The 26,061-nt window shown below is 38.9% G+C and overlaps 1 protein-coding gene across 3 annotated transcripts in view; it reads right to left on the reverse strand.

The window, feature by feature from the left end:
• Window positions 1-26,061, reverse strand: part of BZW2 (basic leucine zipper and W2 domains 2) — a 1,069,944-nt gene that overhangs the window by 339,859 nt on the left and 704,024 nt on the right. For all 3 annotated transcript variants that reach the window (XM_044064746.1, XM_044064744.1, XM_044064745.1), the window contains exon 6: window positions 19,625-19,760. In XM_044064746.1, the coding sequence (XP_043920681.1) occupies window positions 19,625-19,760 (136 nt within the window). The remainder of the gene's footprint in view (window positions 1-19,624; window positions 19,761-26,061) is intronic.

Consider the following 26,061-nt stretch of genomic DNA (forward strand, 5'->3'; position numbering starts at 1 on the left):
GACTTGAAACTGGGTCTATATTACATTATGAGCTTTTGGACTTATTTAATAGAATGGGTATGGAATATATCACATTACTAATCAAAGACAATGGTAGGAAATTCACTAAATTAAGTAGAGATACTGAAACAATTCAGTTGAAAACAGTCGTGGATTTATTATTTGAAATGTATATGAAAAGAATTGATGTGTAATGTGAGAATATTATTAAACACAACTGAGATGCAGTGTGAGAATATTATTAAATACAATGAGAAAAAAATGGCTTACAATAACAAGATAATAATATCCTGTACCTAATAAGAATAAAAAAAGAAGAATAAGGACAACAAGTTTGTATTAGAGGGAATATGACTTGTTTTAATAAAGAAACAGAGGTTACGTCCAGTAATTTTAGTACTCATTTTCAAGCTGAGAATTCTAACCATTAAAGTTATCAGGACGACAAAAATTTTTTGGATTCTTACCCATCACTTCCTGATAAATGTCTCCAACTCCCACACAGGTCTCTGTGAATAAAACGTAAACAGATTGGGTAGGAACAGGAGACACTGCAGGGGAATCCGCTTGGAAATTACCAGCAACTGATGAGGGTTCCTATTACCTGATCGAATGTTTAGGTTAACGAATACCTAAACATCGGACTGGTAAAAGCGGAAGCAAAAAAATGCAAACGGCCGATTTAACGCAGGGAAAGAATTCCCTTGGCTGTTATGCAAATTTTGCCCCTTTCCTCACTGTAGAGCAATCTCGGAATTGGTATATTTAGATAGGGGGCATGGGGGACACAGCCTTCCACATACGAGGGTGTGGAAAGCGAAGCCCCCACACTTCACTTTGGTTTAATTTTTATTTTTTTTGTGGCCGAGGGAATTCATTCCCTACGTTAAATTGGCTATTCACTGTTTTAATTTTTCAATATTACCAGGTCGTTTAGGTATTCACTAACCTAAACGTTCAATCGGGTAATATAGACCCTCCATAAATGATGGCCTCACTGATACAGTGATTAATGAAAGTGATGGGTTTAGAAATTTTAACTAAAGTAACATAGTTTTGAATAAAGACTATTTTGATATTTTAAAAAGAGATTTACATGTGTTCCCTCAACAGGCTTGCATTTAGTTGATACTATAACAAATTATTTACTAGGAAACTAAATTTTAAATTATTAATTAATATGATGACGAATATGGTGATAGAGTCAGAGGATCAAATACTTTTAACCAACTCCTTTTACTTCTCTGTACTAACCTTTGGAAAAAAAAGAGCAGTAGTACAACTTGACAAAGGAACAGAAAAGTTTAATTGACAACTTAGTGAAAAATAAATCAGTCCAGGTTATGAAACCTGACAAGGGAGGCGGGATAGTACTGATGAACTCCACTGATTATCATGCCAAGATGTGCCAGCATATAAATAATGATTTTTATTTTGAACTATATTCTAAGAATGAGGTTAATGTTAGGTTACAGCAAAACAGATGTTTGGTTGTACCATATTTTGATGGAAAAGGAGATAGCATCTACAATGACTTTTTTATAGTTAAAAGCCCATTAGTTTCTTCCATTTTGACATACCCAAGGTCCATAAGGATTCAATGGATCCATCATAAAGACCTGTTGTTGGTTCTGGTGGGTCCAAAACTGAACCCCTGGCTAAACTGGTTGATAAAATATTTTTTAATAAGAAACATGTCCTTAAAGATAGCGTAATTTTGTTTCTTAGAACTAGCCAGTTTTCTAGTTTCAGCACTCAAATCTGTTTCTTTGAGCTCAGCACTTGTTCAGAACTCATTGTAAGCACTAAATAAACTACAAATTACTACAGCACTCAACTTTCCTCACTTGTCTAGAGGAAAACAGTTTTTAGTATTTAATAAATAAGCACCTATCTGGGCATGTCTAAGGGTCAGCTCCCAGTGTTTTCTTCTGTCTACCTGATGAATCTGGGCATCTTGGGGCAATGCAGCAATTGTCTCATGTACACAGACAACCCTCTCCTCCTACCACCCAACACTACAACCTGTGAGAGATGCACTTATATAACCAAACTGGAAGCAAAGCTCTTCCCAAGACTGGACTAAACAGTCAAGAGGAGAAGGTAAACACTTGCACCACACCACACTCATCACATAGTCCCTCATAACGTACACCACCAAAACACACACACAGAAACACAACACACACAACTACATTCGCGGAGGCTCTCAAAAAAAATCTACATAAGCAACAGGGACCTCCAGAGCAGAAACGCAAGCAACCTCCACCCCCCCCCAACACAACTCAAATGACACACAGCCCACAAACTCAGTGTGCCACTCAACCACAGCCCATAAGGCATAACAGCGTACCCAACACTCTAGTCATAGGTGACTCTATAGTCAGGCACACTGATGTTCCACTCACCAGGTTAAACAAGGAAAAAGTTACTGCAGCTTCCTGTCAGGTGCCAGGATCCGCCACATAATGCATGCACTCAGGTCACTCCACAGCAAGTACAAATATGACTCTGTCATTGTCCAAGTTGGTGTGAATGACCTGAGACGTACCTCCCTGGACTACATGAAAAGAGACATGGAGGAGCTTTCTGATCTTGTAGCCCAGGCAGGCATGACCCTAGCCCTGAGTAGCATCCTGCCACCACCTAGAATGATACCACAGTACAAGGACAAAATGATTGACTTCAACAATTGGCAAAGCTTCTGGTGTCATTCTAAGGGGATCCAGTATCTGTCTGCCTGGGATGACATGATCGACACACCACGATGCTTTGCCAGAGATGGCCTGCACCTGTCACCCTTGGGATTCCGGATATTGGCTAAGGCTCTTGCCACCCCTATAGTGCCTTTTTTAGGCAAGATTCAAATGACAAATTAACCACCGTAACAGGTACAAGCAAGCAAAATCTGAGGGTAATGCTACTTAAAGCTAGAAGTCTAAACCTCATAATGCACTCACTCGAGGCACTCCTTAAAATGGAGAACATCGACATCTGTGCAGTGACAGAGACCTGGTTCAAGGCCCCAGAGAGCACCCCTGCATTACCAGGCTATAATTCATACCACACCTTTCGGCCACCTAACCTGGACCGAAGCACTAAAGGCAGAGGCATGTCCATATTCATTAAGGATATCCACACCTCCAGGCTAGTTAATGCATCTTAGATTATCCAAGTGCAACTAACTCTGGGCAAGACCACAACGCAAATTGTAGCTTGCTACAGATCCACCACCATGCCCCAGGATTCTCACTCCTTATTTCTTGATACAGTGGAAAATATTAGGGTACAACCTAACACCCTAATAATGGGCAATTTCAACTACCCCACCATTAACTGGGAAAAGTACTCTTGTGCTCAACCTTTTCTGGAATTCATACATTCCAATGCCTTGAACTTATCCACACCCCCACCAGATGCAGCAATATCCTAGACATGGTCATTACCAACATGGGCCACACCAGAGGTCAATTCCTCATTGGTCAGATCCGACCATAAGCAAATCACCCTAGACATCCACATCCCCCCCCCCCCCATTAGGGAAACCACCGTAAAAAATTTCTCCTAAGCCAACTTCATGCTTCTTAAGACAGAAGTGGCAAACTTTACGACACACGTGCTGATGGACAATAGAGATAAGACTGCTGAATCCTATACAATTGCACTTTATAAGCACTTACATGAGTGCATGGATCGTGCAATCCCTAACAGAAGATGCTATCCTCCAAAAAAGGAAGCCAGTCTGGTGGTCCCCTGCTATAAACAAACTCTACAATAGAAGAAAGAAACTGTTGCAAAAAAGTGTAAAATTCCATGATTGGAGGAACTCCGTGGTCAGCCACAGTAAAAAGCTGAGATCCCTCATAAAATCCTCCAATGCTAGTTACAAAAATAAACTCACCACTGATTCTAAAGACAATCACAAAGCATTCTATAGCTATGTCAAGAATCTCAATGACAACACTCAGATCTGCTATGAGTTACAGTACAATGGCACTAAATATACAGAACCAACTGATATTGCCAACATCCTGGCAGATAGGTTCAGTGCTAACTTTACCCCCCTCTCATCCCCTAAAGGGCCCATCTCTATACCGGAAGAATGCAAAGTACCTGTAAACACGGCTGCACAGGTAAAAAAAACCACTCTCCAAAGCCAAGAACACATCATCCATGGGACCTGACAACAGCCCAGGCTGCGTTCTACATGAACTACAGAATGAACTGGCACCCCACCTGAGTACCATGTTCAATCATAGCCTCACCTCAGGTTTTGTGCCCACTGAATGGCGCATAGCAATGGTTATCCCACTCCACAAAGGGGGAGCCACCACAGACCCCGGGAACTACTGCCCCATTAGCCTGACGAGCCTGGTCTGCAAGGCTAGCCTGACGAGCCTGGTCTGCAAGGCTATGGAGTGTATCATGGAACTTATAAACAATGACATTGGTAATCTCCAAACTCTGGACCCTACCCAGTTCAGGTTTGTAAAAGGCAGATCATGTCTCCTAAACCTGATAGACTTCTTTGAAGTGGTCACCAAAGCCGTACATGAAGGTAAGGTGGTACACACAGCCTATCTAGATCTTGCCAAGGCTTTCAACACCATCCCCCACTCTGAAATTATAGACAAACTCACTAAACTAGGTATAAATCCCTATGTCACAAGATGGGTTGCCAACTGGCTCATTGACAGAACCCACACTGTGAAAGTAGCAGGCTCTAAATCCAACTTCAGACCAGTGACAAGTGGAGTACCACAGGGTTCAGTCCTAGGTCCTCTCCTGTTTGGTATCTAAATCCCTGAAGTACAGGCTAACACAGAAGGTCTTTGGCTAACAAAGTTCGCAGATGACTGCAAACTAGGAGCCATAATCAAAACTCCTAACGATGTGGACATCCTACAAAAGGGCCTCACTGAGACGGATGCCTGGTGTCAAAGCCATGGCCTCAGGCTCAATGCCAAAAACTGCATTGTCATCCCTTTTGGTAAAAACAATGTACCCATGAACTACCACATAGGTGGTAGTCTACTTAACACCAAAAGTGTGATAAGAGACCTTGGGACACAGGTGGACAGTAGTCTCTCCTTTGATAATCACATCGCCACTGTAGTCAGGAAATCCTTCTACGTGGCACACCTCATCACAAAAGGTTTCTCATCCAGGAAAATAGAGGTCATTGTTCCCCTCTACTCATCACTCAGACCCATTATAGAGTACAACACCCCTTTTGGTATGTACCTCACAAGACATCTACAACAACTGGAAAGGCCACAGAAATACCTCACAAAGAGGATTACTGGCCTTAAACAGATGCCCTACACAGACCATCTCAAAAATCTCCAGCTTTACACTGTCGCATATTGCCTACTCAGAGGTGATCTCTGCCTAACATACAAAGCTATGTCAAACCCAGAGCTGTTGGACATGCTCCACGTAAAGAAATCCCAATCCCTCCGAGCTACACGCTCTAGGGACCTAAACCTTGTCACCAAAATAAACAGAACATGCTGGAGGGATAGATTCCTGTCCCGGAGACTTCTCATACTCTGGAACAAACTACCTCTCTATATCAAACAAAGCTCCTCATTAGCACTCTTCATGAAAAATCTTAATGATTGTATGGGAGATAGGAAATTCACCCCAGGGATCACTTCTGTGGCTCTGCTTGACAGGGGCACAGGAAAATAATTTTCTTGGGTGGCAAAAGCCAGGGTACCGTTTGGCTAGGCTTATATAGGCCCTAGGGCCAATAGCCTAGTACCTACCTATAAACCTATGACACTGACAGAGTGAATTGTCCAGGATTCATTGTGATAACATTATTTTTGCAACAGTGGATAAAGAAGATTTTTTTTTGGTTATACCGCATTTGCAAGGATTTGACTGGTTTTCAAAAGTATTATTTAGGGGTACAGATTTTAAACAACAATATATTAATTTTATTACAGAATTAATGGAAATGGTCTTAAGTAATAATTTTGTCTACTTTGAAGGAGACTATTATAAACAGAACAGGGGTATATTTATGGGAGCAGTAGCTCCCCCCATATTTGCAAATATAATACTGTGGTACTGGGGTAACCAATTATGTTTTAAGAATGAATGTTATGAATTTGTAACATTCTATTTTGGGTTCTTTGGTGGCATCTTAATTTTGTGGAAAGGCACAACAGATAAATTACAAGAATTCCCTTGATATTATAGATGTTTTAAAAATGTACTATGAATTATAACTTGGAAATGATCCAAGTATTGAGATTTTACTTTGGATAAGAACCACATTAAGGGGGTATTTTTCATCCAATATTTATAGGAAATTCCTTTTTGAATAGTTATTAACAATTTTCTAGCGCTCATCCATTTTGGCAGAAAGATAACTTAGTGAAATGGCAATTTGTCAGACTTTCTCATATGGTGTCTAATGAAGCAATATTTCAAAATGCGGTTAATTTTTAAAAATTATGCTCACAAAATGCGACTACCCACTTAAATTAATTCATAGTGTGAATGAAGAAATTTATGAAGGTAGGAATGGAAGGTTTTGCCCAATATTGAAAGTTGGTAAGTTTCTATTGAAAAACAGAGATAAAGGACATGATTTTAATACAGCAATGGTGTTGACCTTCAACAACAGTAACAAGGTAGTTAATTACATCATAAACAGGAACTGGATGGTTTATTTGACGAATAAGGTACAGGACCAAAGTATGTATTTAAAACAGGAAGAAATTTGAAGTCTATTTTAGAATGTGAAACTGGTAGTCTTACTATAGGAAATAATAATGGAATGTATAAATATGGGCATGTGCACAAAGTTGTTATATTTTTAAAGAAAACCTGCCCACCCTAGGGTATTATGTAGAAATGGGAAGTTTAATTGTAATACCAATGGAGTGGTTTACATTCCACAATGAATGTCCTGCAATACATTTTACACAGGCAAGGCTGAGTGAGCGTTGGGGTTAAGAATATATGAACACATGTAATCTGTTAAAAAGAAAGATGAAAAAAATGAATTGTTTAAACATTCAATGTAATATATATACAAGTATGTATATATATATATATATATATATATATATATATATATATATATATATATATATGGGTCCCCTTCGGTAGATCGAACTTTTACAAGTTTGAACCTCATATGGCCGAGACCATATGCTCGAACTTGTAAAAGTTTGATCGGACTGAATGGAGATCTCTGTACAGTGTGGAATGGGAACATTTCCCTTTTCCAAAACATAGTGCGATCTTGGAGTTGGTATATTTAAGTAGGTGGGGTGTGGGGGGGGGGCTACGCCCCCCTGCTACAGACGTTTAATTTTGTTTTTTTGTTGTCTGTTTACTTTTTTCTTCAGTGTTCGAACTTTTACAAGTTCAAACACATAGTCTCGGCCATTTGTGGTTCAAATTTGTAAAAGTTCGATCGACTGAAGTAGATCCATATATATATATATATATATATATATATATATATATATATATATATATATATATATACACACGCACACACATATATATAATTTTAAGAAGTTCTTATTCTTCATTTTACACAAGGTCCCATGTAATGATAGAGGAGAGAATTTGTAGTCATTGTTACAAAGTAAAGAGGTATTTTGGCATATTAAGGAGAATGTCATGCCATACTCGGATATCAAACTATATTAATGTTTTATGACCGGTCATTCAGTGTTGTTTTGTTCATTGTTGAAACAATGTGTGAAACAATGTGGCAGCCATGGCCAAAAAGTAAACTTTGATTGAGAAGTAAGACAGGCCCACAGGATAGTTTCTCAAACAAATTCTGTGGAACCAGAGAAATAGTAGCCTTGAATGGGTGATGGTTCTTTTGCTGGCACCAGTTACAATTTGTTTTCCCAATTAATAATATATGATTTTTGAGGACTAGGTTTTCTTGCCCCATTAATATCTGCTGCATGTCCTCAGACAAAGGACACCTAAAAGGTATTAAAATTCTATCATTCAGGTAGTCAGTCTAATCTTGTGTGAATGAATCAAGTCTGTGAGGAAGCTTCTGATAATTGCCCCTGACCATATGCACTGTTGTCTGGGCCAGAAGGGAGTTACCAGAATTATCTTTGGGGATTGTGATGATAAACATCTTTTAAATCTAAAGTCACTAGAGAACTCAAATGGGGAATAAGGGGTAACACGCTGTCAAGAAACAGCATTTTGAAGTTGTGAGCTACATATAATAACCTGATTAAGAAAAGAAAGATACAAAAGTGGTCTCCAAGAATCTTATTTTTTGGCACCATGAACATCCAGGAATAAAATCCTTCCCCGAATTGAGTAGGAGGGACAGCTTCTATCACACCCTGAGCAAGCACATGCTGAATGACAGGAGGTAAAAGAAGAGTCTGGTCAGGTGGGTGAAGAGGAAACCCCAGAAGGGGAGAGAGAGACTCTCACTGCCATCTGTAACTTTGATGGATTGCTTTCAGAACTCATCAGTCTAAAACAATCTGTTGCCAAAAAGAGTAATAAAGATTCAGACTTTCTGGAAGGACTAAAGGACTGCCAGGGTTGGAGTGGGTTTGGAAATCCTTTATATAGTCATTCAGACTTTTTAGACTATCCTTTTTCTTGGGGGGGGTCCTGCTTTCTTTTTGGAATCCCACTGCCTTTGCCTTTTAAATATTTGCTTTCCTTTTGGTATTTTATTTTGCTTTTGAAAGAAAGTTGCTTTTTATTCTGCTTTTTAAAGAAAGTTATAGAGGAAACACTGAATCCCTTGTTAAATTTAGAGAAGTAGGGCTGAAAATTCTGAAAGATCGTTGAATCAGCTTTCCTCTCTCATCACACCTTTTAATGACTTCTGCAGTAAAGTGGCCAAAAATTAGCTCTGTGTCCAAAGGAGAATTCAAAGTTTTGTGAATGCAGCCAAACAAACCTCCTCATAACAGCTCCAGCAGCAGCAGATCTGGAAGTGGCATCAGTAGAATCCTAAGCACATTTCACACAATAAGTAGTTACTTGAGACACAGAAGACACCACATTGCACAAAGTAAATTTCTCCTCATCAACAGGAAACAGATGTGAAAATATTCCTCATATTCTCGCAAGATCCAGACATAAACCTTCAACATATGAACTTGACAGCTGAGAAATATAAAAACAAGTGTTGCAGAAGGATATACTTTTCTCCAAAAACTCCCCACCCTTGTCAAAAGAAGAGAAATTAATATTAGCCATATTTTTAACAGCAGCTGGACTGACTAAAGCAATAGCTTTTGGGTCAGATATATGATGAGTGTATAAAATGGCACTTTATAAAGTTTACCTGCATTCTTGGAGACAACAGGCTGTCAGGGAACTACAGGCTGTGAAAAAACATCCTCCAAAGCAGATAGATCAGGAGGAATAGGTTCTTGAAATTCCATTTGTAACAAATCTGAATACTTCTGAAAAAAAGCAAATAGTTCTGGAAATAGTTTCAGAAAAGGAATATCCTTCAAAAGTACTTGCTGAAGCCATGATTACTGGCTCAGGCGACTGATGGAAGTGACTTAGAGAGATGGATGTTATCATCCAAGGGTAGGTGGGTTGGAGGGATGGATGTTACCATCCCAGAGTTGACCTATGGGCATATTCTATATCAATCCCCGGAAGAAGCTGGAGAAGGTACATTGGTAGGCATACCTAAAGAGGGGTACAAGATAAAGACATGGTTGAGCTTTTGTAGAGGTGGTGTGATAAGCTGCACACTTCCATTGCACACCTGCCCTCTCAGGCAAAACCATTAGGTCAATAGGACAGGGATTAAAAATAAGTAAGTTGTAAATAACCCCCCCCCCCGATGGATGCACAGATGTGCCGAGTCTCTAGATGCCTAATTCCATGATCAGGCCCAGAAACACCTGATTGAAAGTCCAAGTCTGGGGGAAGTAGACAGCTGTTAGACCGTTGGTGGACAGGTACATGGCTGTTGGGCCCCCAGACCAGTACTATGATGGACGGTGAAAGGATAAAAAAAAATTCTGAACTAAAAAAATCCTGACCTAAGCCCAATTAGTTACTCCTGTCCATGGTAACCGAGACAGGAGACGACATGTTTGCCAGCAAAACCTTCCCTAGGGATGGGCACAGTTTTCTGGCTAATCAAAGTGACATTCCCTTCTCCATGGGCCAACAAGAGTGGCTCTTTCTTACCCATAAACAGCACTCAAATATCTGCAGAGGACATGTCTAACCTCCAGTCCATGATGGCTGTAGGAACAGCAGGACCCAAGGAAAAAGATGAGTGGTCCAAGGAAATAGCTTTGACCATAGGAGAGTGATACACCTGCTTCTGAGGCATATTGCTAGCATGCTGTGGTGGCAAAGGCTGCTTAATAATCTTTTTCTATTTGTGGTTGTAAAAAGTAGAACCATGGAACTGGTAGAATGTTCCAAGGTTAAGCAGAAAAAGGTATGTGAATCCTGGGAAAGCCTGACAGCAATACTCTGCAAAACAGGGAATTTGAAAAAATGTAACTCTCTCTCAATGCAAAACATAGTAAAAAGGACAGTTATCCCTGTCCCCAAATGTAAAATGGCACAACTTGTACCACAGAAAAAAATAGTTTAAAGTTAGTTTTAACAACATTTTACCAAAAAAGTCAAAACTTCCATTAAAAGTGTACAAAAGTCAAGTGACAGACATTAAAAACACTTTCACCTAGCTTAGTCAAGTAAGTTTTACAGATAAAAAAAAAAGTTTTCTGTCATAAAAAGTGGTGCAAGTTTGTTCCCTAATGGGAACTTATCTGCTCGGCAATGGAACAGCTTTAGCTGACCATCGATCTTCAAAAACCTGTACAGAAGCACTCTCTTTAGTGGCAGGAAAGCTCTAAAGGAGTTGGCACCCAAAGCTGACTTTTAATCAGCTCAGCTCAAGCTGACTAATAGTTTGGGCATGTGGAAGGCACCCTGAAAGCTTCGGAAGATGACTGGTTGTTGTATCCGGTACAGGATGCAACCCATGTTGCTTGGTCATCCTGCTCTTTTCTGGCAGAATCAGGGGAATGATTTATTTTCCTTTTCTTTTTACTTTGTTGGAACTTCTCAGACATCTGCAAATGTGTCTATCTCTGTGTTCTATCTACAGATGGACATCAATCTGAGGAAGTTATATAGATCGTTGCTATCTCATTACAGTCTTCTGTGCTATATTAAAACACTCCCTCTCAAAGATATTAGTCACAGAAAGGCTGAACAATAAAAAGAGCTGGACTACATGAAACAATGGCAGATTTAGTCTGTTAAAAATCTTAAGATGAACTACTTTCACCCACTGGAGCAATGACTGGATATAGCATAATCAAGAGAGTCACTAGCCTAGGTTCTAACAAACCAAAATAGCAAAAAAATCTCCCGCAGGATAGTACTTGTGGTACCATAGGAATTGTGTAAATAACAATGTCCGCATACTGCTCTTCATATTATGTGGGTAAGACTGAAAGAACTTTGTGAAAACATATTTATGAACATTATTATGATATTGCTTAGAAAATCTTAATAATGCACTGTTTCGACATTCATTTATTTGTTCTAGTTTTTCCAAGTTTAATTTTGCTATTTTAGAAAAAAATATCTCTTTGATGTGAGAGGCAGTCATTGGGAAGCTAAAATCAAAAATAAAGAGTTATTATGGCAATTTAGATCAAACACTGCAACACCCCCAGGCTTGAATGATTTTATAACTATTAATAGTGTTTTAGAAATTTGTTATTAGAAATTATAGGAAAGATTTATGTATTTTATATTTTAAACTTGTATGTAGAGTTGCTCTTTTATAATGGTACTCTGTTTTGAGTTTTTAGCTGAAATTATTATGTAAAGCATTGTCTAAGGCCTTTAGAGATTTTTATTGTTTCTTATTAAGACACATGATTTATTGGGGGTGTTTAAACTAAGTTGCTACAATATTTTGTGGTTTAGAAAACGTCTATTGAATTTATTTGAGTTGGATGAAAGCACTAATCCATTAAATGTTTTTATTTATCTGACTTGGATTGCCTTTTTAGTGAATCAGTGGTAACCACCCAGCAATATTCTTCTGTAGGTACCAATAAAGATTTTGCTATAATCTTACCTTCTGACAGCACCAAGTTTAGAGAGGAGTGTTTTGTTGCTTTTAACAATGTCTTCATATCCCTCTTTGTGGGGGTGGGATCCTTTTACTAAATTTATCCTATGTGTGGTCTACAGGTATGCAAGTTTGAGGCCTGCAGGTGCAAACTATTCTTTCTGGAGTTAGGGGATGGCATAATGATTAAAGTGTTTATTTCATGTACACAAGTTACATGAGGTAAACATGTTTTGGAGAGGTTGACTGATAAATGGATACGCAGAGTAGTAGAAAGTAAGATGGGAAATGAGCAGTTAGGTTTCAGATCAGGATGCAGCACAACAGACCTGATGTTTGTAGTGAGACAGATACCTAAGAAGAAGTTAGAGATGAGGCGAGAGTCCAACTGAGGATTCCTAGACTTGGAGAAAGCATATGACAAGGTCCCAAGAAAGCTGATCTGGGCAGTACTGTGGTGGTTTGAAGTCTCAGAAACATTGGTAGAATTAGTGTAGGCTATGTACAAGGACCCACTGACTCAAGTACGAACAGTGCTTGGCCTCACAAAGGGGTACCCAGTGGGAGTGGGTGTACACCAGGGTTCAGCTCTGAGCCCACTGCTGTTTATACTGGTGATGGACTACATTAGCAGACAGGTCAGAGGGGACAGATCAACAAAGTTGCTGTATGCAGACGATGTGGCATTGCAGGCTGACTGAGCTAGAACTTCAGCAAGGGATAGGGGAATGGAATGCAAAACTCAAGACACATGGGATGAACCTAAGCACAGATAAGATGATGGTAAATGCAGCAAATTGGGAAAATCAGAAGAAGCTGAGAATAGAGATAGAAGGGAAGATAGTGGAACAGGTAACCAGCTTCAAGTCATCAAGTTGAACAAACACTAGTAAGAATAAAAAGATCCATGACAAAACCACAGCTTTATTGTAAATGTAGAATCACTGACTTAGCGCTTTCACCCATAACATTGGGCTTCTTCAGAGTCAGTTACACTTAAAAAAATCAGTACTTTTATAGTCCTAAATAGGCAATCAGCCAATATAAAAAACATCCATTAAAATTAATTATACAATTAACCACTTAACCCAGCCCCTGCTGCAAAGAAAAAAGACAGCACAAGAAATACTATCATAAAACCACATATTAAAACAGAAAAAATTGTTGTTAATAAACTGTTTCATGTAAACCCCTTTGGTGAGTACTTTGTCAAAGGAAAGTTAAACATGTAATCATCTATTAAATAAACTGGGATTTATGTTTCAAAACACTTGCAATAGAAATGTTTTCATTAATGCCTGGTGTTTTTGTTGCATCCAGGCACAACTGCCATAGACATTTTCTCATCTCTAGTAAGGTTTTAACATCACCTCCCATGCCTTTTTTGGGCACCCTGTCAATAACAAAAAATATAAACTTTTTGTAGTTGTCACACATCTTACTGTGGTTAAATAAAGCACTTGTAGGCTTCTTGTTTTTATGTCTCTGTTATGTTCTACAATACGTAGCCTTAATTTACATGTGGTCATTCCCATGTAAAATGCCGGACATGATAGACAGGTGGCTACATATATTACCATATCAGTATTGCAATTACAGTACCCTGGGAAGTTTAGTGTTCTTTTGTAACTGTCTATGTGTACATAAGGTCCGTCATTAATAAACTTACAAATACTACATGTGCCACACTTACCCATCCATGAGTTGTTACTATTAGTTGTCCCTACACCTCTTTCCAACAGCTCTTTCAAGTTGGAACTCCTACTGTTAATGAATCTCGGGCTTGGACTCAATACTTCTTTTAAGTCTGAAGGAAATACACTGTCCCATACTGTCTGGATAATGTTCTTAATTTTCATACCTGAATCATTATAATCCAGCACCATTGCCATAGAGTTGTTAGTAGTAAGTGTATTAATCTCAATGGTACTAGATGAACCAACACTTCTACTTGAATCCAAGAGAATAGGTCTAAAATTACTGCTTCTTCTCATTTCGACATCTTACTTAACTTGGTCAGTAAATCCGTTGGATAACCTCTGTTTATGAACATGTCAATAAGCTTCAGCAGTTCAAATTTAAAACATTCATCCTGACTACTAAGCCTTGACCATCGAATCATTTGACCCTTCATCACATTTTTCTTTTGAAACTGAGGGTGGCAACTCTCATAATGTAAAACAGAGTTGCTGTATGTTTTTTTTTACGGTAAATGTTCGAATGTATATGGTCATTCTCTTTTTATAAAAGAAAATCTAAAAATTCAATTCTATCTCTGTCCATGTGACTTGTAAATTTTAAAAAAGTGGTCATGTTACTCAAATAATGAATAAAATCTTCCAACTCTTGTTTTGAGCCCTTCCACAAAATCAGTATGTCATCCAGGTACCTTAAGTATGTCATGATCTTTGACATATAAACAGAATTAAACATGTGCTGCTGTTCCCATTCTGCCAAAACCAGGTTAGCATAGATGGGTGCACATCTGGCACCCATCGCAACCCCGTTTGTCTGCTTGTAGTATTTCCCATCAAACAAGATGAAATTATTGGATAATACCAATTCTAACAAATCCACAAGCAGGCCTCTTTTTACATCATGTAAATCACTGTACTTAGCCAGACTGTTGCTAAAGCTATCAATTCCAATATGGTGGGGGATCACCAAAAATAAGTGGACTACATCTACAGTCACAAACCAAAAGTCGTCACCACAATTTAAATTCCTGATATTATCAAGGCAATGCCAAGAGTCCCTTAAAATGCGTGGAACATTGTTCCACACGTTCTTACAAGTGATGTCTATATATGCCGCTAGTGATTCCATTTTGGAGCTCTTAGCAGCTACAATGGGCCTAAAGGGTGGAAAATTTACATTTTTATGAACTTTGGGGATACCAAAAAGAGGGAATAATGGGGTTCTCCACTGTAAGATATTTAAACTCATTAGAAATTATCCCATCACACAAATTCATATAACTGTCAATCAATTTTGGCATAGGCCCTGTGTACATCAAACCTAGAAACCCTCTTATAAGTTTCCGCATTACTTAATAGTACTTGCATTTTACAGGCATAGTCTGTGTTAGTCATGATGACTACCCCCCACTCTTGTCCGGTTTCATAACTCTGTACTGGTTGGTGTGTGTGAGCTGTCTCAAACAAAGTTTTTCAGCACTGGATAAATTGTCATTAGACATTTTTTCATATTACAGACATCTCCTAATTTGGGCTTCACACAACCACTCAAATACCATAACTGTTGGATTGTGCAGTGGAATGAACACACTAGCTCTCTTAAAACTCAAGTAGTTACAATCATTGCCGGGCTTTGCCAAAAAATATCCATAAATTGAGAATCCTACAATACAGCTTAAGACTCATTAATAGTATCCCAACCTCATATCTGTGGGTAGGAACAAAAGAAAAACCTTTTTTCAACAAGCTGACATAATGTTCAGTAATCTTTAAATCTGAAAAATTATAAATTGTAAAATCTTTGTCACCCTCCTGTTTACAACATATTACATTGTCCAAACTACTGTCATCACAATGTTGCTCAGATTCAACAGCAGAATTTTTCAAAATAGGGATGCCAGGATCAATACTGTCATCCAACAACTCATCATATACACTGCCAAGGTCTAATTGTTTAAGTTCGATTGGTAGTTGTGCCACTGATTGTGGTGACCTTGAAATGAACCCCCCCCCCATCTCCCCCTCTGTCGATATGTGTGTCCTCTCATTGCTGTTGTGTTTATATGATTCTGATACTGGGCACGGTTCCGTAAATGATCTGAGCGCCTCAGTGGGGGTGGGTTGTCTAAAAAATGTTCATTGTCCTCACAAGTGTCAGTCTGTACCACATTAAGCTCCTCTTCAGGAACTCTGTTTGCCTCGTTATTAAGAATGTCTCTGGGTGCTTCATCAACCTTCCTTTTAGAGGGGTAAGCCCTCTTTTCTCTGTAGTCAGTAACATCTCTCATAATCTTTCTTTGCTTTCTTTCCAGACCAACCTTAGCAAACTTATCAGTGTCTACCAAAATTTTGTCGAAACGCGCTTTATTTATATCAAATAATAAGTCATTCAGTATACTGGTTTTTAAAGCTAACAGTTCAACTTTTAGTTTAGACAGTTTAGCAGTATTGTCGTGAATAATAATCCACATCAAGTCCATACCTGTTCTATCAAAAAGAGTTATAACATCCTGAAACGCCTCGGTGTCTTCCAATATTCCCACTGGCAGCTTAAAAAGTCTAAGCCCCTTCGGTACTTAAGATCTATGGAATGCTCTAAAAAAAATTGTCCATTTGTAAAGATTTATACTTTTTTGTTTGCTTTTCAAATAGCTGTAACTGAGAGTTGAAATTGCCAAAACCAGCGTTCTGTTCTAACAATGGCCTCGCATTCAAGGAAGGAGGAGGAGCCAACAGTGTCTTAAAATCAAGGAGTGTTGACATCCTACCTTCATCCACTCTGTGTCATCCTTCCAAGCTAACGTTGCTTGATCTACCTTCAATAATCTGAGTGGTACTTCCACTAGGGCCAGGTGGCATATGCAACGTCAACAATTCTGCCTGAGTAGTAGTTAGGGAAATATTACCATTATCTCCATTTATTTGCAGCAAAGAAATAATTTGTTTGGATAAGTCCACATACTGGGCAAATAACTGCTCCATTCCAGGGTTTCTTAAACCAAAAGAAAGCCAATGTACTTTGTGCTATTCAGCTCCAAAGAAAAACAAAATCCAAAGATCTTTTAGCTTTTCAGCTCCAGAAAGCTGATAGAATTGGGTCAACGAATCAATAAAACCAAACCACCAAGTTGAACAAACACTAGTAAGTAGAAAAAGATCTGAGACTCGATAAAACCACAGCTTTATCGTAAATGTAGAATCGCTGTCTTAGCACTTTCACCCATAACATTGGGCTTCTTCAGAGTCAGTTACACTCAAAAAAATCAGGACTTTATAGTCCTAAACAGGCAATCAGCCAATATAAAAAAAAATCCATTAAAATTAATTATCCAATTAACCACTTAACCCAGGCCCTGCTGCAAAGAAAAAAGACAGCTCAAGAAATACTGTGATAAAACCACATCTTAAAACAGAAAAAAATGGTTGTTAATAAACTGTTTCATGTAAACCCCTTTGGTGAGTACTTTGTCCAAGGAAAGTTAAACATGTAATCATCTGTTAAATAAACTGGGATTTATGTTTTAAAACACTTGCAATAGAAATGTTTTCATTAATGCCTGGTGTTTTTGTTGCATCCAGGCAAAACTGCCATAGACATTCTCTCATCTCTAGTAAGGTTTTAACATCACCTCCCATGTCTTTTTTGGGCACCCTATCAATAACAAAAAATATAAACTTTTTTGTAGTTGCCACACATCCTACTGTGGTTAAATAAAGCACTTGTAGGCTTCTTGTTTTTTATGTCTCTGTTAGGTTCCAAAATACGTAGCCTTAATTTATGTGTGGTCATTCCTATGTAAAATGCCAGACATGATAGACAACTGGCTACATATACTACCATATCAGTATTGCAATTACAGTACCCTGGGCAGTTTAGTGTTCTTTTGTAACTATCTGTGTGTACACATGGTTCATCATTAATATACTTGCAAATACTATAATATGAAATGATACACTCTGCAGGAACATGCAGAGTTTTGGGTGTGGAAGGACAGGCTACATTATGTGAAGTGGATTATAATCCCTAAAATTCAGGTTACATCTCAGATTTAATTTATTCTCTTTAACATGCACATTCCATCTCTCTCTCTCTCTCTCTCTCTCTCTGTCAATGCATCATTAATCTATCTCAATATGCTTATTTTGGTGGGTGGGTGTGAATGTGTGCGTGCACAGATACAAAAGTAAGTGATAATGTAAACTTTAATAGTGAAATGTTTTTTTCACAATGGGTACACTGTTGTGGACTGAAGTTCTATACCTACAATAAGGAATGAGGGCAGTTGTAAATTTTGTGTCACATCTTCCTGCATGAAAAAAAAATTCTTAATTAACTGAATTTTTGCTTCATGAGATCAGTATTTGTGTATACTCACCAGTAATCCTTTAAAGTTATCCCTCTGTACACTTTATCACAATGCATAGCTGTACCTAAGACTATTTGCAGTGAGTTTATGCATCTTTCTGTTGCAAAATGCATACCAACTGAGCAGTCAAGCAGTTAAAAACGTACATCAAAATTTGTACAATGCCAGTAACAGTTTCTGCTCCTGGTCACTCTGCTATTTTTTGTTTCCTTTTCAATGGACCTTTCCACTAAAGTATACTATCCTATAATTGTTGAAAGTGGTACAACATCAGCTGATCCCCATGTCATTTTCATATTTCAGAATCCAGTGAGTCAGAGGCATAACTAAGGTGGTGAGAAAGGGGCAACTGCCCAGGGCACAAAGTGTTAGGAGGTGCAATCGGCTGTCCCATCCATCATCCAGACCCAATCATTCTTTTGTGCAGTACTAGCTTTTAAAAGCCAGTATTGCATTTACAGTCAAAACTAAGTCTTTTAGTGTTCCTGTTCAGTCTACAGTTAAAAAAAAAAAAAAAAAAAAACTTTTTTTTTTAACCTAAAACCCGAGCACTGTAGTGCTCTATGCAGAGTATAAACTGTAGCACACAGTTTGCTACAGTTTAAAAGTAAAAAAAAAAATAAATTCCATTTTTAAGTAAAACTTGGCTCTCTACGCAAAAACTGTTTCATTAACTAAAATGTGACAGAAATGGGACCTAATTTGCTCCTCAAGCAGGAGAGAAGGGGCATGTATTTGGCCAACTGACTGGTGTGCCAGTAGAAGCAGTGGACTTTTTCTGTTTGTTTTTTGTTGATGGGGTGGAGCACAACTTTGTGGGACATAGGGTGCTGAGTTGAACCAGCTATGCCTCTGAGTGAATGCATATGGCATCATGGCATGGATTACATTAAAGGAGACAGTCACATTTTGCAAAGTCTAATGTCCAGATTATCCAGCATATGTACCACCTGTCATGCAGCTCTAAAGATCAGCCCTCAATTTTAATTATGTAGTTTTTGGATATCCCAGACTAGAGGAGGAATCCAAAATGCAATTGCTCTCATCCATAATTCAGGTGTGGCCATAACAGCAAACCTCATGTATCAAATATATATATATATATATATATATATATATATATATATATATATATGTATACTTATATACATTACTAGGCAATAATACACCCAAGAATTTCACAAAGCCTTCCCAATCATGGTTTGTTTATAAATGGGTTACACAACCCCATTATATAGCAAACATTTTTCTGTATATTTCTATCCAGCTGAAACTGCATACAAATGAAATAAGGTATACACTGTAATTATTGTCATAAGAAAGAAACTTTGCAATACCCTTTTAATTATTGGTCTCACTAAAGAACAGTACCCATAGTATGTTACCAATGAGCAACAGCACTAAAGCAAATTGTTCTTTGCTGTCGAATAGAAACACTGAAATGATCTTAGAAATACCTTCTTTGACTAAATTGTCAGTGAAGAGGCTGGTTAGGATGGTTGCAGGAAGTATTCCGTTGGCCAGCAGGATGCCAGTGAGAATTGCTAGTTTAGACTGCTCTGACTCAGAAAAGGCTTTCAGAAACAGGAGGAGCTGTCGGGAAATGGAAAATAATCCACATTTAATCAAGGTAAAAAAATCTCCTCTTTGAACACAATTATAGCATTTCCAGAGACCACAGTGTGCTATTAGGGGACATAACTTATAAAATGTTAAACTCTGCACTGCATTCCTCTGTTTATGTACATTTTTGTCATGTACAGCAATTACATTTAGTTAGCATAACTTATTTTCCACATTTTTAGTTGCAGAATCCCTGTTAGAGATCTGACAGACCACAACATTATTTAAGAAAAGCATTGCTTTAAATATCCAAGCTCCCAGTTTTCTCTTCTGTCATTGTCATTACACAGTTAACACAAAAATAAGTATTTCTATTGTCCTGCGACTCCTCTGAACTAACTCGTGTGTTCTTAAAACCCATTGTTTTGTTATCACTAACAGTACCTGTTAGCTAGTTTAGCTATTTTCCAGTTTTTCAGTAAAAAAACAAATTTTCATAATTCAGCTGAAGACTCCCATATACGTGGCATTATTCTTTACATAGGTTCACTTGCTTTGCAGTTTGCATAATGGTTAAGGTCTTTGCTTCCCATAAGTAAGGTACAAGGTTCAATCCAGACTTCCAGCCAATGACTGTATGGAGTTTGCATGTTCTCCTTGTGTCTCTCTGGGGTTCCCCCCACCTCCAAAAAACATACTGAGTGTTTCTTTCTCAAAACTCACCGAAAGACTGGAGCGGTGGGCAGCAGCACATACTCTACATTGTGGCCTGTGGGGCAGGAAGAGCTGTATAAACAAACTGCTTTTTGCATCTACTGTGGTGTGCAGTATCCTCATAATAGGAGAAAACAGAAAACAGACTGCATGCCTTGGCAGGGCTAACCACTCGATGGTGTAAAATATGGCTCTAGGTGATTTGGCCGTGTTGACTAATGTTGCCGAATAGACAGAGGTACTTACCGGTGATACAGTTTGAGGGACCAGCCTACTCAGACCTATGCCAGGGACCCATGCTAATAGTGAGAAGGGTGTATGTGTCCCTGTTAGCCAGTGTGTGCCCACCATAAAGCCCATCAGTCCTGGGTCAATTAGCTACTGCCTGGCTGATGTCCTGTTGCCCAGCTTGGGTTACCTGGGATAGCTTTGCTGAGTGAAAGCTGGACATAAATGAATAAACCTGCTAAACATAAACTAAGAATTGCTACACTCAATGTAGGTTCAAAGACAGGAACCAGCTTGGAAGTGGATGACATGATGGTAAGGAGGAGGCTGGACAGCCTATGTATCCAGGAGACAAGATGGAAGGGCAGTGCAGCAAACCCACTTGGATTGGGATCTAGAGACGTACAGCTCAGGGGAAGGACAGACTAGAAATGATGTGGGGATTTGGTGAGGGGGAGGCTTCAGAAGACATTGAGAGATGTCATCAGAATTAGTGACAGACTCATGGAAATCAGATTCCAGCCTAATGATAGTGCAGTATTCATGATCTCAGCCTATGACCCACAGCAGGGTTATGACAGTAAGAAAAAGAGTGCATTCAGAAAGCAGTTGCAGGAACTACTAGATAAAGCAGGACAACATGAATAGGTGTTGATACCGGGTGACTTGAAAGAACATATCAGGACAGACAGAACAGGATATGTGGGTGGGGCAACAGGAATAAAGGAAGAGAAGCTATTGTAGACTTCTGTCTGACAAACCGCTTGGCAGTAGCAAACATGGTTCAAAAGGAGAGAGTTTTTTTTTTTTTTTTTTTTTTTTTAGTCATAAGATCACATACAAGAGTGGCCAACATGCAACTCAACGTAGACTTCATTCTAGTAAGGAGAAAGTTCTAGGAGGGTTGTGGGGTAGAAACAGCAATTGCAAAGTCATCCACAGTGAAACAGTTGGCCCACAGTATAACTCGCATACAGTAGTACTGATCACACCCCTGTTTTGTACACCTTACTTTTCGGATCTTTGACATTCTTCTGTCATATACTACACCTGACACTCTATGCCAGTTGACTGCAGCCTCTCTAATTCTAGCTTTGACTTCCTCATTTAGACTTCCCTCCTCCTCAACCACCTCTCCCAGATACTTGAAGCTGTTAACCTGTTCCACTACTTTCCTTTCTATCTCGATTCTCATCTTCTTCTGATTTTCCCCATTTGCTGGCTTTACAAGCTGTCTTTTCTGTATTCAGTTTCATCCCATGTGCCTTCAGTTTTGCATTCCATTCTGCTATCCTTTGCTGAAGTTCTTGTTCAGAGTCTGCCTGTAATGCCACACTGTCCATACATAATTGTGATAATTGCATAGAGGAAGTAGTACCTGTCTGAGACAAACCTATGATTACTGGCAAAAATAAACCACCCTGGTGGACCCCTAGCAAAAATAGGCTATTCAACAAAAGGAAAAAAAATCCTCTCCAAAGCCAAGAAGGAACAGATAAAACACACTTAGCATTCTAAACAAACAATTTAGAGAGCTTGCCAAATCTAAGAAAGCAAACCATGAGCCAAGGATAGGCTCCCAAGTGAAAGGTAACCATAAGGCTTTTGTTAATCATGTTCATAACCTTAGGGGAAATGTTCAGCAATATGGCAAGTTAATCATGAATGACAACACTTACACCCAGCCTGAAACTAGAGCAAACCTGCTGGCCGACAAGTTCAGTTCAAGCTTCTCCTCCCATCACCTCCTTCTACACCCAAAGAAATACCTGTAACTATCCCCCTACCTGTCATTACGAGGGAACGTGTCCTTATTGTGCTCACGAAAGCCAGAAACACAGCTTCCATTGGTCCCGGCAACATTCCAGGATACTTCCTAAATAGCTTAATACAGAATGCATCAGGGCCACTATAAATGCTCTTTAACCACAGCCCCCAGATGGGTTTTGTTTTAGAGGAATGGAGAACTGCAACAATTGTCACTCTGCATAAGGGGGGGAACCATCAACTTGACCCAGGGAACTACAGACCCATAAGCTTGACCAGTCTTATCTGCAAGGCCATGGAGAGCATTTTCATGGCCCTGGATCAGTAACAAAGGAACTCTCCAAAACTGGACCAGAACTGATTTGGCTTTGTCAAATGGAGGTCTTTCCTGCTCGGTCTGGTGGATTTCTTTGAGAAAGTCACCAGGACCATTGATGAGGGTAAAACAGTACACACTGCTTATCTAGACCTGGCCAAAACTTTTGACACAATCCCCCACTCAGAGATCACAGATAAACTTACTGAGTTAGGCATAAACCCCTACATTATCAGATGGATAGCCAGCTAGCTCACTGACAGGGCACATGTTGTCTAGATAGGCAAATCCACTTACAGTAAGAAACCTGTTACAAGTGGTGTCCTACAGGGTCAGTATTGGGACCCCTCCTGTTTAGTACACACCTCTCTTTAATGAAGGCCAATTTTGGGGGCATCTGGCTCACCAGGTTTGCTGATAACTGTAAGCTGGGAGCAATCACTGAATCCCCAAATGATGTTGACATCCTACAAACAGGCCTAAAAATGACAAAACAACTGCTGCCAAAACCATGGTGCAAGACTAAATGCTAAAAAATGCATAATCATACCTTTTTGTAAATCAGATATCCCTGCAAATTATAATACTGATAGGGCACCCTTAAAAATAGATCCAGTGGTGAGGAACCTAAAACACAGATATATAGTAACCTAAACTTTGACCACCGGATAGCTACAGTAGTGAGAAGATACTTTTTTGTGGCTCAAATTATAAGTAAAGGCATGGCATCAAGATCATAGGAAGTCATAGTGCCACTGTACTCAGCCCTCATCAGGCCCATAATTGAGTACAATGCTCCCTTCTGCATGTACTTAACCAAACACTTACACCATTTGGAGTGGCACCAGAGGTTTCTCACTAAAAAAATACAAGGGGTAAGACAGATGTCTTATGCAGACCGACTAAATGCCCTATCTGTCTCATATCATTGATTGAGATGAGACTTGTGCCTGACCTACAAGGCATTGTCTGATCCAGCCCTGATGAAAATGTTACATTTTTGCAAGAAAATTTATACAAGGGTCACACTTTCCATGGACCTGAACCTTATTTGTGACTCTAACAGAACTTGCTGAAGAGACAGATTCGTTATCACAAAGGATACCTTGTCTATGGAATAAACTTCCCATCTTCATAAAACAAAGCCCATCCCTCACTCTCTTCAAAAAGAATTTGGTAAATGGATGAGGAACCATAAATTCACTCCTGGGGTAATGTCCATGTCCCTTATGGACAGAAGCACTCTGTAAAATGATTCAGGGTTCCAACACCCAAAGACTCACTAGCCCAATACTGCTCCATCCCATATCTGGGGAATTAAGATATAAATATTGTTATATTCTGGGTATTATTGGCTGGGCTTGTAAAGGCTCTTGTGCCATTAGCCTAGTAATCACCTATGATGATCTATCCCCTTTGTCCTGTTTGCTAATGTAGTCCATCACCATTATGAACAGTAGTGGGCTCAATGCTGAACCCTGATGAACACCTACTCCCACTGGGAACCCCTCTAAGACTCTGAACACTGTTTGTATTTGAGTCATTGGGTCCTTGTACATAGCTTGCACTAATTCTACCAATGTGTCTGCTACTTCAAACCACTGAAGGACTGCCCAAATTAGCTTTCTTGGGAACTTGTCATATATTTTCTCCAAGTTTAAGAATGCCAAGTTGGCATTCTCAACTATCTGTTTCAATGCAAACATGAGGTTGGTTATGCTGCATCCTAATCTAATCCAAAGTGCTCATCTCCCATATTGATTTCTACTACTGTGTGTATTCGTTTTTCAGTTACTCTCTTTAGAACTTTCATGCAGTGTGACAAGAGTTTGATACTTCTGTACTGCCCACACTTGTGGATGTCCCCTTTGTTCTTGTACACTGGCACTAGTATGCTTAGTCTCCAGTCATGTGGGATACGCTTTTCTCTCTGTACTGCTACGAGTAGCCTAGGACCCCTTTCTTTGCTATCTCACCCACCATCTTAATCATATCTGCTGTGTCCATTTTTTTTTGGCTACAAGGTTTATAACAAAGACCTTACATTGGACAATGAGGGGCAGTATGAAGGGTAAAGACTTATAGAATTTAGTTTGTAAGTTCTAGCTGACTCATAGCCAAATGGTGATCAAAGCTGATCCAGTAAAGTTCCTGTAAGGGTAAACAGTGGTCACTTCTGTCACTGTGCCCAGCAATGAAGTAGACTAACATGAACTGTAAGAAGGACAGGCAGGTAGTGGAAAAGATGAGAGTACGTATCCAGTCACAGCAGAATGTTTAGCAATTCTTTGGGGGGGGGGGTAGATTGGCCCTGTATGGTCTAGTGAATTTTTGGCTTGTTCTACAGCTAAGATTAACTTCATGTTGTTGAACTTCATTTAATTATTTAATTGTGGAATGATCAGGAAAACAATGTTAAGGTATGACAGGGACTACTTCTGAAATGGGTTGTTGTTGTAGTTTAGAGATAAGTCCCCTTGGTTAGGCTGACTGCATCTAGGGAAAAAAAACAACATATATTTTGATTAGCATTATGATGAAGCTCCATCATGATAAGCCACAATTTGTAAGGTCTGAAAGAAGATATGTAGCTTTGTTTTCAAAGCAGATTCATTAAGGAGATGTTGGAATCACCTGCCTATTATATGTGAAATGAGACTCCATAATAGTTGCTATGTCATTAATAAATTATGTAAATTACAATGTACCAAGAACAAATCCACCCTGAGGAACTCTGAGATCAACCAGGACATAATGAAGCACTTATTAACATAGGAGGCGAGCCCATATTCTGACAGAACACTAGGAATTTTAGCTGACAGACAATGTTAGAAACATTTGACAATTATTCACCTGCAGATATCTAGGTCTAACACTTACTCCTTCTTTGACTGTGACAACTCACATAAATAACATTAAAACAAAACCTGGCTTATCCTTTCTTTCTATAGTGACATTTTTTACTTTCTCACCCCTGAAGAAGGAACAGCAATAAGTAAAAATGTCTTGCATTTCTGTTACAATATGTACTGTCCCTTCTAAGGAAATCCTCTTTTAACTGCAAACCATTTCTAGCAGGATCTACTTCATTTTGCTCTTATCACATGATGATGACTGTTTAATTGTTAAGTGAGCAAACTGGTAACAGTGCAACAATGTTCAGTCGACTTGCTGATAAAAAGAAAACAATATAGAAAAATGAACCTCATCACAGACTTACATCAGCAAAAGCTCTTCAAAGAAAAACAGAATAATTAATTCAGAAAAATGAATTCAAGTACAAGAAAGGACAGATGCAATTAAAGA

This window comes from Protopterus annectens, chromosome 3.part0 (genome assembly GCF_019279795.1).
Source record: "Protopterus annectens isolate FY-2018-M chromosome 3.part0, PAN1.0, whole genome shotgun sequence".
NCBI classification, from domain to species: Eukaryota; Metazoa; Chordata; order Ceratodontiformes; family Protopteridae; genus Protopterus; species Protopterus annectens.